Source organism: Branchiostoma floridae, chromosome 3, assembly GCF_000003815.2.
Source record: "Branchiostoma floridae strain S238N-H82 chromosome 3, Bfl_VNyyK, whole genome shotgun sequence".
NCBI classification, from domain to species: domain Eukaryota; kingdom Metazoa; phylum Chordata; class Leptocardii; order Amphioxiformes; family Branchiostomatidae; genus Branchiostoma; species Branchiostoma floridae.
The window spans coordinates 18,354,381-18,368,487 of NC_049981.1; the positions used below are offsets into that span (position 1 = coordinate 18,354,381).

Here is a 14,107-nt window from a genome sequence, read left to right on the forward strand (position 1 = left end):
TTCATATAAACTGTACTGGTGGCACAACTTTGCACAAATTGCACGACATCTTAAGATTGTCTCTTACATACATGTAATTTGTACAAGACACATGTACTTACTTGAGGCAATATATAGTGCTTCCAACAACACAAACAATGTCACAGAAAACATTACCTTTATTAAAGCAAATACTCTTGTTGCAGTAACACCTTTATTGATCCAGAATCAAATATTAAGTATCTAACATTCAAATATGCATGGAAGTGTTGTGATATGAATATTCATTTCAATTTTTTCCGAAATTTGCTCCCTCAACAATTTGTCATGAAACAGAATCTGTTAAACAAGAAATGAATGTTGTCTGGTCTGTACGTACTCAGGACTGTGGGACAGGTTGGGACTTATGTTTTAGCGGTCATCACCACCAGAAGAAGAAGCGGCTGCCACCGTGGGAAGGTTTCAGCTCCAGGGAAGGGTCCAGAGGAGGGTTGGGTTCTGGGCGGGGACGGGACTTGTACGGATTCTCCGGTTTAGGACGATCTGTCTTTACTTTGGTGACCTGAGCAAGGAAGAGTGGAACAACAATGGTGATAATTGTGTATTATATTTATTTAGAAGCTACTATAGTATAGTTTAGTAGCATCATGAAGAATCTTGACAGGTACATATAAGCTTGTCATTTCTCTATCCACAAGATATGTTTGCAGAGCTTCAGCTATGGCCTTTGTGAGATACTTTGGGGAGGCTCTGATAAACAGTGCTGAGGTTTTCACTTTTGTGTGGCCTCTAACCAGCTGCCAGCCAATCAGAGGAGTGGTTTTATCCCAAGAAAACCTGTAATCTGGCTGACAGCTAGTTATAGACCAATTCTCACAATGTAGATACCTCAGCCCGCTTCAGCAGGACTGGTCAGCCACAGCTTGTAGTTGTACAAGGTGTATTGGCCGTGAGCGAGGCCCTGCACAGAAGAAGGTTCCCTGAAGGGAGTGGAAGTACATGGTACACTAACAGTATTGGACTAACCTGAGAAAGTTCTCCTGGCTCTGGTCTGACCCAGCCCAACTTGTCCAGCGCACACTGGTCAAATACAGCCTGCTGCTTACGGCAATTCCGCAGTTTCTGTCAACAGAGAAGAGTGATGTATCTGTCGTCACTATGTCGAGACTGTTTACCATGAATGAAGCTTTGTCAATCTTAAAAATGGTCTTAGGGACATAAAGTCAATTATCATTACAGGTTTAAATTATCAATATCTGTCTTCATATATGACTCTTCCATGGGCACTCTATTGTTTTTCTCCCTTCATACAGATTTTCACTATTGCTGGAGGTATGAATGACTACAAGTGATATGTGCTATCAACACTAGATCATTGCTATTATTCCTTACCATGTTCTTAGTGTTGTCCAGACAGGTCCAGTACTCTGTAAAGGAGTCATGACAGCTTCCTTTGATCTTCCTGAAGAAGTCGAGGGCACACTCATTTACCTCCCTGCCCTCCTTCAGACACTTGCGGGGATCTTTCTCCTCCCATCGACAGAGCATGAACTCCTGCGATACAACAAGGAGTATATGTTAGACCTGTTGTGTTGTGTCCCACCTGGGGCCGGGGGAGAGGAGAGAGACAGAGACGAGAGAGAGGGGGGACACAGTGCTCGAGCGGGTGTAAATGCGTTAGGTTTGGAGCGTAATTGAGTCAGACTTGAGTCGTATATCTCTGTTGACCGTTTCACGACTATCGTGCCCACCAAAACACGACTGTGAGGCCGAATCCCCAGAGCCTCATCGATAAAATACGACTGTGTGTTGACTAATATACGACGAGGTCGGTAATCAGACGTATACAGTCGTATTTTGGTCGACGTCCAGAGGAAAGGTCAATAGAGGTCATCAGATGCGTTACAGCCTGGTTATCCAAATAAACAAACTGTAAGTTAGTCGGATGAGCTAGGCGTTTACTACGTTTGTCTGCCTTGTTCAGTTGTTGATTTTTAACCCCCTTAGGTAAAATGAGGTCGCATGATTTTTTTTCCAAACTATTTTCATTTCTTTTGCAGGATATTACTTGTAAAATTATGCTATAGGCTAACGTTCGTTTTCTTTCGTTCCGTTTTGTAACAGTTTGTTACAGTTCGTTATGTTTAGCTCCGTTTCGTTACAATTTGTTTTCTTTCGTTCCGTTGTGTTATAGTTCGTTATATTTCATTCCGTTGCGTTAACGTTACAGTTCCTTTGATCCAACCCATAACGTATAAGTTTTATCAAAATGAAAGCTGCTAAATGGTAGCTGGTCTTCTGACGTCCTGGGCGTCTACGTTTTATAATTAGGCCGTTCCATTTCGTTCCCATCAAATTATCGTTCCGCTTCGTTCCAATTATTTCATTTTACTTCCGTTTGGTTCCGTTTCGCTCTATTCCATTCTGTTTAAGTTTTATTAATTTTGCGTTCTGTTTCGTTCATTTTCGTACCGTTTTGTTTCATTTCATTCATGTCGTTGAATTTGGTTACCTTTCGTTATATTTCGTTACGCTTCGTTACAGTTCGTTCCGTTTTGTTATAGTTCGTTGTATTTCGTTCCGTTTCGTTACGGTTCGTTCCGTTTTGTAACAGTTTGTTGCGTTTCGTTACATTTCGTTACAGTTAGTTTTCTTTCGTTTTGTTTTGTCATGGTTCGTTATATTTCATTCCGTTTCGTTACAGTTCGTTTTCTTTCATTCCGTTTTGTAACAGTTTGTTACAGTTCGTTATGTTTAGCTCCGTTTCGTTACATTTTGTTTTCTTTTGTTCCGTTTTGCTATAGTTCGTTATATTTCATTCCGTGCGTTACAATTCGTTCCGTTTTGTAATAGTTTGTTCCGTTTCATTACATTTCGTTCCGTTTCGTTATAGTTCGTTATATTTCGTTCCGTTTCGTTCCCTTTCGTTATAGTTCATTTTCTTTCGTTCCGTTTTGTTATTGTTCGTTATATTTCGTTCCGTTTCGTTATAGTTCATTTTCTTTCGTTCCGTCTTGTTATAGTTCGTTATATTTCGTTGCGTTTCGTGACATTTCGTTCCGTTTTGTAACAGTTTGTTCCATTTCGTTATATCTCGTTATGTTTTGTTATAGTTCGTTATATTTCGTTCCATCTCGTTTGCGTTTCAAACTTTTTATTGTTCTTGTCAAAATTGTTTTACTATATGTTGTCGTGATGTCTGTTGAGGCTAGTCGAAATATTTCTGGAGTCCCTGTGCAAATACGAACAACATGAGTTATGTGAAATGTCAAGGTTGTTAGCAAATATACCTGTATATTGCATAGTCTATCTGTAGTTATACTTTATATTGTAATTGTCGAACTTGTGAATTGAATCAATTGACGAACTCGAGAACTGGTAATTATAGTAAGGTAGTAATGTTTTACTAGTTGTCCGCACCATGATCGCCGTCTATGTTTAGTAATTCCAATCTTTCTTAAAGTGCAAACTGTTACTTACCTTGTTTAGACGACGTGTGTGGTTTTCGTTGGTAGTTTGTCTCATCCGAAATGATGGATGTTTGATTACGACGGAATAATTATAAGAGAAGCACATGGGATTCGGTTTTGAAAATCGTTTTATTTTTGTCGTTATTCTGTGTATGTGCTTGTGTATATTTATCGTGTGACGTATAACATTGTGCGTATGTATAATAAAGTTGTTTTGTTGTTGTTACAACATTTAGATACACAACAAGATGACGGCATACCACACTCAAGCTTGCAGCTTATTTTGGTGTTGCCATCAACAGACTGGTAACTAGGTTGCGAGAGTAAGTTTGAACTTAAAGTACCGAGACGAATACGAGCGAGAAGACGCACATACAGATTTTATTACTGTTTTCTTAAAATGTGGAAGACTTACCAGGAATGACCCATCTGCCAAGTTGTGATACATCCTAACAACTGAAGGTTATGTTTATTACAAAGATCAAAGGAAGTGCATTCTGATACTTGGTATTAGATATCTTAATTTATATTTTGTCCAGTTTGACCATGAATGATGTTATAGAAAATTGAATAATATGGCGGCGGTCAGATAGTTTTTCAAATCCACGTACGGCAAGGAGAGAAGAGTACGAAGGCGCCCTGATACATGATGACATCAGCTGTAGTTAAAGAGCATTCATATTGTACACGTTCGATGAGTGGAGAGTCTAAAGAAGTGCGACCGTGCCAAACTACGCTGCCATATTCGAGTAGGGGACGGATACAAGATTTGTACAAGTATATGATTTTTACAACTTTACAAGGAGCTTAGATGTAAGTTTACTGAAGATTGAAACAGTTTTATATGCATTGGCTAGCATTAAACTTTTTTTATTCGGACGTTTGCATCAGTTTTTGGATTCCAAGAAAATGTCATCTATATAATCAAATCAACATAGCCTTACCTGGTCAGTGGGTTGGATGTGGAGGAGGACTGGAGAGTTTTGTTGTGTTACGTACTTTTTCTCTCCTCTCTGAAATTACGATTATTATGAATTCGGAAAAGATCGATGAGATTATAATGAATTCGGAAAAGATCGATGAGATTACAAATAGCTATATCTTTCATAGAATAAACATGTGATATACTCTAGCCTTCAATGTTCTGTATTCATGACATCGTCGTTCTGTATTCATGACATCGTCGCCATGGAGCCACTGCACATCGCCTCCAACACAGTTGTCCGCTTAGCTAACGTGTTTGCAAAGTTCAGACCTTGAAGTCCGGATTTACGATGTGTTGTAAGTCTCCTGCAAAATCCATTTGCGATTTCTAACTTGGCAAGTAATACCGTAGGTAGCATGTACATACTCCGTGACATACTTATGTTTTTCATCCTGAGTTGCGTTTTCTTTCATATTGAGTGTGACATAGTGTTGATTATGGTTTCACCAGTATTTGTTACCGAACCTGGCGTGTTTGTGTGTATTGTGTTTAGTACTAGCTTAATGTTTGCTTGACTGTGTGCTGTCAATATAACGGTCTATAACAAAACGAAATATAACGAAACGGAATAAACTGTTACAAAACGAAACGGAAAGTTAACGAAACGGAACGAAATATAACGAACTATAACAAAACGAAACGAATTGTAACGAAATGCAACGAAACATAACAGAATGTAACGACGTTAATAAAATGGAACAAAACGGTACGAAAATAAACGAAATAGAACGAAAAATTAATGAACAGCTGGCAACACATCGTGCACAAAGCAACCAGAGAAAATCACACAGCTTGCTTGCTCATTTGCTTGGCAGTATCCAATTACCGCAAGCCCTAAGCAAACAGAGGTAACGCTTACCTGGTCCACAATACCGAAAACACGTGAATGCAGCAAAAGGGAACATCACCTAGCTACAATATACACCGAGGGACTTTCACTGTATAATTCCCTTGTCAACATGAGTAAAAATGTTATTTATGATATAGAAATCAATAAAGTCATTTGAATATAAGATTCGGGGAGAAAAAAAATACCGACGTCCAGCGGGACTCGATCCGACTTCATCACAATTCTAGTAGAAACCGCCACTGAGCCACGGAAGACTTTCCTTTTTGTCGGCTTTGACTAGAGCCTTTATACATGACGGTGCGTGATTGCGCAACAAAGACAAAATTAATGATCGTGTAAAAACTTGTCATTGTTCCATCTTTATAGTAAACGGAGTATTTACACATGGTGTTAAAAATTGAACTTAGAAAAGATTATGCAACGTTATTAATATATGCTTCACTGTTGCCTTGCGTTCTTGAATAGTACGTAAACGACTGTTCTGTCGGCGTGCGGGTGTTAGGTCAATCAGTAGCGCGTCTGCATTGCGATACATGGCTGCCAGAAATGGCGCCGGTTCGAATCCTACCTTGTCTTACATGTATGTTATGTGTGAATCTGCAATAATAATCTTTCACATTTACTACGCACTTTCAGTATTCCTCAGAGAAGCTCATGTGTTATCTGTACAAAATTAACAAGTAACGTTAATCCATGTTGGAAATTCTAATATTTCATTTTGCCGACTAAAACATACCAAAAATAGAACTAACCTAATTTTACAGCAGCTGTCGTAACAGCTTGTCCTAAAATATTCAACATTTAAATATATATAGTACGTTAAGGACGTTATAGATATTTTTTATTCAATGATGACAAACACAACCTTGTCTACATCCTTGAAGTTTCTCTCGGTGCTTGATTGCTTATTTTACTTTTACCCTAAGGTGTTTGAAAAGACCGAAATTTCCATGCCCCGACGCACGGTGTTTATAACCAGAATCCATGTAAAACGCGGAGCTACATATACCAGAGCACGTGGAACCTCTAGATGCCAATCATTCCGGTAGCCACGGAAACAGTCACCACGGTGACGTGCGTCGCCATGCCGTCACTCACCGGAGTTGCCATGGCGCCGGACTGTCTCCGAGTCAGCCATTTTTGTTTCGGTAGTCTTGGCAACGTTACTTGTCGTCAAGGCAACTCAGGTAGGTTTCCAGTCGTGATTAGAACACAACCCGATTCCAACTTTCTAGTCGTTATTCATGCGGTTTTGAGTCGTAAGGTGGAACAGGTGAGAAAATGGTCGTAATTCAGTAGGGAATGTCCCACCTGACGACTGGCTTACACCCCGTTCCCGACCCGCAGGAAAATTGGTCAGCCATTCACGACCCAAACACTGCTGTGGGCCAAACACGACCGACGACCCATTCACGCCTAATGTTTGACTGATCAACGACCTGCTCGAGCACTGTGGGAAGGGAGAGAGAGACTATTACATGTATGTCCAGATACAAGTTATGAACAAAAAGAAACACTCGTTGACAGCTAGACCTAAACCTATACACATGGGTTGACTGTATCTAGCGAAAGGACAAGCTACTTTATCCACATACTTGCTACATCCACATACATGCTACACTACAGTGCATAAATTATCTGCACTAAGTTAGACACTAACCTTATTGACTTTGTCGCAGTATTTGCCATAGTGGTGGGCCCCAGCCTTCAGTACGGCGGAGGTGACATTCACCTCTTCGGCATCGAGTTCCTCATACGTTGGAAGTTGGTCAAGAGTTGGCATATCAGTTTCTCTTCACTTCAGTTTTCTGTGGAAGAGAAATTTTAGAGGTCAGGTCGCCGGAGATGCTGACCCTCGAGCCTGCTCAATATGGCGGAGGAAATCTCGCGAGATTTAGGAATTTCGCGAGATTAGTTATCTAGGGATAGTCCGTTTTGTTTATTTGAGAGTGGTGTGAGCATCATAGCCCGTTTTCGTCATACATTTTGACATCAGCAACCAATGGAAACTCAACAACAAATTTATCTCTGTCTTTATTGTAGTTGTACAGCCTAATTTTCTGAAATTTTGGCAAGTCTTCTAACTTCAACCCAAACATCAAACCCAAACATACTTGCTATTGACTGGTCCCTGAAGTCAGAAATTCCAAAATGGCTACGGCGGAGCAGACGGGTAGCGTTGTCCGAGAAAATGTCCAAGAAATGAACCATTCTCTACCCGAAACGGTTCAGCTGAACCTTCAAAAGGATCTCAAGCCGACCGAGGAAAACGGGAACGACCACATTCCCGAGATCAGCGAGACGTACAGTGTCAGACGATCGGATGGCACGTGGCGTAAGTTCTGAACAACACACCACCATGGTGGTTTTTGTTTCGCTCTAGATCTAGATCGTTCATGTTGAACCAAGGATAGGCCATGTGGCTTCAATATGGGAGCAAATGATTTGTTCAATTTGCACAGAGTAGTGTACATGTTTACTATGCATAGCCATTGTCAAACAGAATTTATCCGAAACGCTACAAAATGATAAACAGAATTCTCCAAGCAGAGATTTGAAATATTTGGTTTAGAGTAGACTCAGTAGAGTAGACTCAGTAGAGTAGAGTAGTGTAGAGTAGAGTAAGTATGATACTAAACCCAAATTCTGCTTGAAGAATGGCCATTTAAAGAGGACATTTAGATTAATCGAGTAGGCCACAATTTTATCAAGATGGGGTGTGCAGTGCTTCTGTAATATCCTTGAGAAAAAATACTGCTACATTTTGTACACAGTGTCACTACAGTGTTCCAAATCAATGTGCATCATCTGAACCATATTGGCTGCCAACGTGCCAACAAACAGATGCACCAAAGGGATCATGGGTCAAACACACAGCCACAAACGACAAAGTCAACTCCAGTGCCCCTGTAGAAGGTGAACCTCCTTCATGGAGATAAACAACAAGTCAACAATGCTGTATCATGTTGTATTGTACAAGTCTTTGATCATTTTCAGATGATGCAGAAGTTATCCAGACCAGGCGGAATGAACACGAGGGAGGACGAATGGAGTTCTATGTTCATTACAAAGGATGTAAGTCACTTCTGCAAAGTCATAACATTGATGACAGTTTCATGAAAAATGCTTTGAAAAAGATGCATGTTACATTTGCTCATGTCACATGTTAACACCAACAACAGCAACATGAACTAAAAGCTAAAAACAGTATGAAAAGATGCTAGTATAATATTGTACACCAGACAAGAGTGTAACAAAGGTGTGACAGTTTGTTCATATAACCAGCTGCTACCGCACCACATTCCTACAACTGTACAAGGCTGTTGTGTCAACATCACACTGAAAGGCGGTTATACTGACTCTACAGATACAGTATACATAAGCTGGTGTGTTACACCAAAGGTTGCTTATAACGGCTACATAGATACAGATGCAGATACTGATACACAGAATGATAGTCTGGTGTTGTGTCTGTAGTTAACAGACGTCTGGATGAGTGGGTGGACCTGTGCAGGATCGATGTTCAGTCTCACAGCAGTAGGAAGAAACGGGCTGCAGAAGAAACTCTGTACGACTTCGCAGACCAACCGGACAGAAAGATCACACGCAACCAGAAGAGACGGCACGATGAAATCAATCACGTGCAGAAGGTGGGTGGAAAGACTTGTCGACTTATTGAATTGTTGTGCTATGAAATATTGATTCTTTGATTTAGTATTGTGTACCTAAACTCTGGTTCAGGTTCAGGTCCAGATTCTGTTCCAGTTCCAGAGGCTCTTGAACCCATGGCATATGTGTGCTAGAATTACTTTTTTTGGGTACATATTAAATTGCATGTTAGCATAAATTTTGTATGTAGTTTAGAAAATATATATGCAAAACAATATACAGCCATGTAGTTTAAACAAAAGCTCAGTAATAAATCTTAAAAAAGTAATGTTTTTTGTAGTTATACAGAGCAAATTCCACAATCTATGGAAGGTTTTTAGATGGTTTAGAACAAAAAGGAGAATATAAATGACACTGTGACTCAGAGTGTGAGAGATAGCTTTTTGCGAATCAGGACTTATTTCTGGACATTTTGTGGTTCCAGTCTATTGCACAGGTATGCAATGCTAGTTTTATTGAATTGAACTTGATTCTTCAATTTCTGTCTGTCTGTTAGACTTATGCAGAGATGGACCCAACCACCGCAGCACTTGAAAAGGAACATGAAGCTGTAAGTAACACTACTAACAGGGTTAGCGTCTTTACTTACCTCCTCAAAATGGAGGTACATGTATTGTTTTCTGTATCCATTTGTGTTTCCAAATATTTGTAGTCAGCATAACTTAATGTAAGAACCCCTGGATGAATTGTGCAGATATTAAGTTTGTGATTAGGTCTTAGAAAAATGGTCAATTTTGGGCCTCCCTTGGCCTTTTTTTGTATTTATTAATCTTTTTGGGTAGTCCCTATCCTTGATACATTGTAGATTGCAAAACTGTTCTCACATCTTTTGAACTAGACATCCTGTGACCTTAATTTTTTGGTGGCCGTAGCTTTTGATGTCAGATTCATAAACCACAATAAGGGGCCCCTTCTTTCAAATAGGACATACTGTAACTTAAGTGACTAAAACATCACCAGTTCTTCCTTGTAACAGATTTGAAATGTCTTGAACTTTTTCCTTTCTTGCTGACTGTAGATCACAAAAGTGAAGTACGTAGACAAGGTCCAGATTGGGAAGTACGAAATCGATGCCTGGTACTTCTCGCCATTCCCAGAGGACTATGGGAAGTGTCCACGGCTGTACATTTGCGAATTCTGCCTGAAATACATGAAGTATGAGAAGACATACAGACATCACATGGTAAGTAGGAACTTTTGGTATAATGCTCAAATGTCGTTACCATAACAATCAATGATAGGTTGTTTTAGAACTCATTATTTACATGTCCATCAAGCAGACATAGCAGTAATATCACCCAATGACTTAGGGCTAGATTGTCATGTTATCATTATTGCTTAGTTTAGGAAGTTTACTTTGTTCCTTTGTTCCCTTTGTTGAAATAAGTTACTAACTTGAGTGCAGTGCCACATTGTCATTGATGTCTGTCTTAAAGTAAATAAAACAAGATGCAGTACTTAGCTTTTGCACTATAGGATGATTTTAGTACATACATGGTGAATCAAATCTAAGTATGGCCTTTAGAGTTTTGACTGTTTGTACAGTCAGTATGTTGTTTGTGCATGAACTAATAATCAGTACAGTCCCATTACGGTACATTACGGTACATTCATAATACCGGTATACATTTTGTATAAGCAACTAGTTTGTCTCATCAATGTAATGATACACAAAAGGAACATGTTGTGTATGATTCTTTTGTAATTACCCTGTCTATTATGTGATGTTCTATTAACACAACCTACTAGTATATAGGATGACAGGAAGAATAACTATCTGAAATGTCAAGCTATATGTGGATGGAAACAAAGTGAAAGTCAAAGCATTGAGGAGTTCCTATGTTGATAAAGAAAAGCCTGTCTGACTTGTGACTTGTTTGTGACCACAGGGAGAGTGCACATTCCGCCAGCCGCCAGGGAAAGAGATCTACAGGAAGGGGACGATCTCTGTATATGAAGTGGACGGGCGAGGAGACAAAGTGAGGACAGATGATTGTCTTAACTTCTTTTTGCTTAAGTAGCCTTTTGACGCCAGATTGGTATTGGTTATGGGTTAGAAAGCAACGACAAGGTTAAGATCCTTACTTTTTGGCGCTGTTGTACCATCTCTGGAAAACTTGAATTCAAATTAATTCCAGTTTGCCTATATCTGTTGTATTTAGGGATTCAAATCAATGGACGGTGGTTTCAAATTGCAATATTTTCAAAATATTTCAGTTTGAAATTCTGTATGCCCAGTTGGTATTATTATATACTGGATTAATAGGTAGGGAATCTTGTACAAATGTATCCTGAAGGCATGTACATCTTACTGTATAAACATAGCACATATTATGTGGACTTGTTTCAGATCTACTGTCAGAACCTGTGTCTGCTAGCCAAACTGTTCCTGGACCACAAGACCCTGTACTTTGATGTGGAACCCTTCATGTTCTACATCCTCACAGAGGTGGACAAACAAGGAGCGCATCTGGTGGGATATTTCTCCAAGGTGAGTTACAGTGTCTCACTAGGGTATGGTGGCCTTGTGCTTAGGGTTGTTCACTCAGAATCTAGAGGTACTCGGTTCAAATCCCTAAAAGGTCACAATGTTTTGCCCTTGGGAAAGGCACTTAACTGAGTGTAAAAACGAGTACCCAGCTTTGGCTAGGGATGTCCCTTGGATAGAACGTTGAATATAGGTCCCATGTTTAAGGAGAGCCACACCTTGAGCTCTTAAAAGAACTCACCACACTTATCAAAAATAATATGGAATCATCCCTGTGTGGGTGGATCAAATAAATCTGGATATGCAACCATGTGTGTTATACCATGAGGCAGTTTACTGGGTGTGTAATACACATGTGCAAACAAACTTTGTACGTGTAACTTACAACAAAGCTATATGTGCTACTGATCCCAGACTGTCTCAAGCTGTAATTGTTCCCCTCATTTTGTAGCCCACATCAGTTTAAGTCTGTCATTTTAAATGTAGGAAATATATAGACAGAGAAAGCCCTGTGCTGATACTATGAAATGTGTGCCGACAACTTACAAGTAAATTTCTTGACACAACCTTTAAAGTATTTATCTGGGAAAAATGTTTTTGGTATCTCCTCAAATACATTCCTCATAGCCTAAATGGACTCTACTAGATATTATTGATAAGTTTCATAATGACACAGAGTTTATGTTTCTTGCAGGAGAAAGAATCCCCAGATGGCAACAACCTGGCCTGCATCATGACCGTGCCGCCATTCCAGAGGAAAGGCTACGGGAAGTTCCTCATCGCATTCAGTAAGTTCTTTGGAACTGGGATTTTGCATTCCAGATCTAATCTGATTTATGTTGAAAGGATCATTGGATGGGATTACAGAATCAAATCAAAATTGATTTTGCAATTGAGAGTATGAAATGACATTTTTTTGTGAAAACAACTTCTACAAATATCTTAATAATTGTCCTTAGATAAAAGAACTTACATTTGTCATTTTGAATGGTGATGTAATGCTGGTGGCCCTGTCTATGAGGGAGCTTAGGCGTAAGGGTCAAACCTCTGCACGTAACTCACTTATCAAAAATAGTAGTGTGAAATAAGCCTTTGTTAAAAATGTATGCCTTGTCAAGCTGCTGTGTGTGGCATAAGTAGCCCTGAGACTCTACCCCTGGTCCTTTTTTGGGAATGGGGTTGCATTTCATTGCATTTTACTAGTACTTCCTTTTCACTGCAGAAAATAAGGACGAAAAAGGAGAAGAAAAGAAGGCTATTATAAATTTAGAGTGTTTTAATTGAGAGAGCCATGTTAATTTGTGTTTTGTATTTCAGGTTATGAGTTGTCCAAACTGGAACACAGAGTTGGTTCCCCAGAGAAGCCGCTGTCGGACCTGGGGAAGCTGAGCTACCGCAGCTACTGGTCCTGGGTATTGTTAGAGATCCTCAGGGACTTCAAGGGAACACTCTCCATTAAAGACTTGAGGTATTCCTGTTCAAAGTCAAATCAACTACCTTTGCCAAGAAGGTTATGTTTCCAGATGCTCCTGTCTGTTTGTGAACAGCATAACTCAATAATTTTAGATTCTTTTCAAAGACAAATGCTATCTGAAACATCGGACCATTTATAAAATTTATCCTGTTGCTGTAGTAGCTTTTGTACCTTTGTATCAGGGGAAACTACATTGTATCTTTGAAATTCCCTTTGTGTGCTATATTTCTGTCTATTCTTTGTAGACTCATCTCCTATAGACTGTTGTTTTTGTTCACCTTGTAGTGACGAGTGGTACATAGTGTCAGAAAATTTTATTGTAGCATGGTACTTTTTAGGGAAAGGTAGCTCTTCCCTTTAAACATGCTTGAGTCACCTCCTCAAACACGGGACCCCAAGTGGACTGAGAGGACAGAAACTGACCACCTGTCTTGTCACTTTACAGCCAGATGACCAGCATCACGGAGAATGACATCATCTCCACCCTGCAGTCCATGAACATGGTGAAGTACTGGAAGGGTCAGCACGTCATCTGTGTCACGGCCAAATTGGTGGAGGAGCACCTGAAGAGCGCACAGTACCGCCGACCGCCCATCATGGTCGACACGTCCTGTCTGCGATGGGCGGCACCAAAAAAGAAAGATGTCAAAATATCAAAGAAGTGAACTGTTCTTTTTAATAAAATATTGCGTTAAGCATTCTGTTTTACAGTGCATTTGGACCTGAATGATTGCAGTATGTGTATCTGCTAAGCTGTAGAGAGTTAGGTCAAACTTGCAGCTGTGTGATCTTTGTGTGGTAAGGTACAGTCTTATAATAGCAGGTAGTTGAAGCCTGGTGTGTCCTGCCCGTGAATGTACATGTACATGTATTTGTTTTCATACTGAAGTTTGATAGAGTTACAGACTCATAAGGCCTCAGACAATGATGTAGATCAGTATTGATTATTGTTATGCGTACTTGTACTTGTCTTGCTTTGCATTTTATGTTTGCACACCCCAACTTTGCTTTGCAACATATTAGCATAAAAGAAAGGCCAGAAATGAGCATGTACATTCCAATAAAGAAATATGTATGCCTATGCAAGACGAAGTGTCATTTCTGGGTTGTGTTACTAAAGCGGTAGCCTTGTACCTAGGGTTGTTTGCTCAGGTCCTGGAAGATTGAATCATATGTGAGATACACTGACACC

The 14,107-nt window shown here is 39.8% G+C and overlaps 2 protein-coding genes across 2 annotated transcripts; one reads left to right on the top strand and one right to left on the bottom strand.

Annotated features, from left to right (window-relative positions):
* Positions 1–138: 138 nt before the first annotated feature.
* LOC118410732 (NADH dehydrogenase [ubiquinone] 1 alpha subcomplex subunit 8-like) lies at positions 139–7,183 on the bottom strand. The gene is made up of 4 exons (XM_035812502.1): positions 6,945–7,183; positions 1,372–1,533; positions 1,006–1,101; positions 139–541 (listed from the first exon to the last, which is right to left on the bottom strand). The coding sequence occupies exons 1-4, from the start codon at positions 7,065–7,067 to the stop codon at positions 401–403; spliced, it is 522 nt and encodes a 173-aa protein (XP_035668395.1). The 5' UTR covers positions 7,068–7,183; the 3' UTR covers positions 139–400.
* Positions 7,184–7,241: 58 nt separating this feature from the next.
* On the top strand, positions 7,242–13,996 carry LOC118410731 (histone acetyltransferase KAT8-like). Its single transcript, XM_035812501.1, has 10 exons — positions 7,242–7,619; positions 8,282–8,359; positions 8,762–8,934; positions 9,450–9,503; positions 9,972–10,136; positions 10,843–10,932; positions 11,304–11,444; positions 12,136–12,229; positions 12,759–12,909; positions 13,361–13,996. The coding sequence occupies exons 1-10, from the start codon at positions 7,436–7,438 to the stop codon at positions 13,578–13,580; spliced, it is 1,350 nt and encodes a 449-aa protein (XP_035668394.1). The 5' UTR covers positions 7,242–7,435; the 3' UTR covers positions 13,581–13,996.
* Positions 13,997–14,107: the final 111 nt, after the last annotated feature.

Excerpts from the sequence above, each read along its gene's own strand:
- LOC118410731 (XM_035812501.1), top strand. The coding sequence starts at position 7,436 with ATGGCTACGGCGGAGCAGACGGGTAGCGTTGTCCGAGAAAATGTCCAA. Across the intron at positions 8,360-8,761 it reads CTATGTTCATTACAAAGGAT|TTAACAGACGTCTGGATGAG; the intron begins GTAAGTCACTTC and ends TTGTGTCTGTAG. Across the intron at positions 10,137-10,842 it reads AGACATACAGACATCACATG|GGAGAGTGCACATTCCGCCA; the intron begins GTAAGTAGGAAC and ends TTGTGACCACAG.
- LOC118410732 (XM_035812502.1), bottom strand. The coding sequence starts at position 7,067 with ATGCCAACTCTTGACCAACTTCCAACGTATGAGGAACTCGATGCCGAA. Across the intron at positions 1,534-6,944 it reads ACTGCGACAAAGTCAATAAG|GAGTTCATGCTCTGTCGATG; the intron begins GTTAGTGTCTAA and ends GTTGTATCGCAG. Across the intron at positions 542-1,005 it reads AGCCAGGAGAACTTTCTCAG|GTCACCAAAGTAAAGACAGA; the intron begins GTTAGTCCAATA and ends TTCCTTGCTCAG.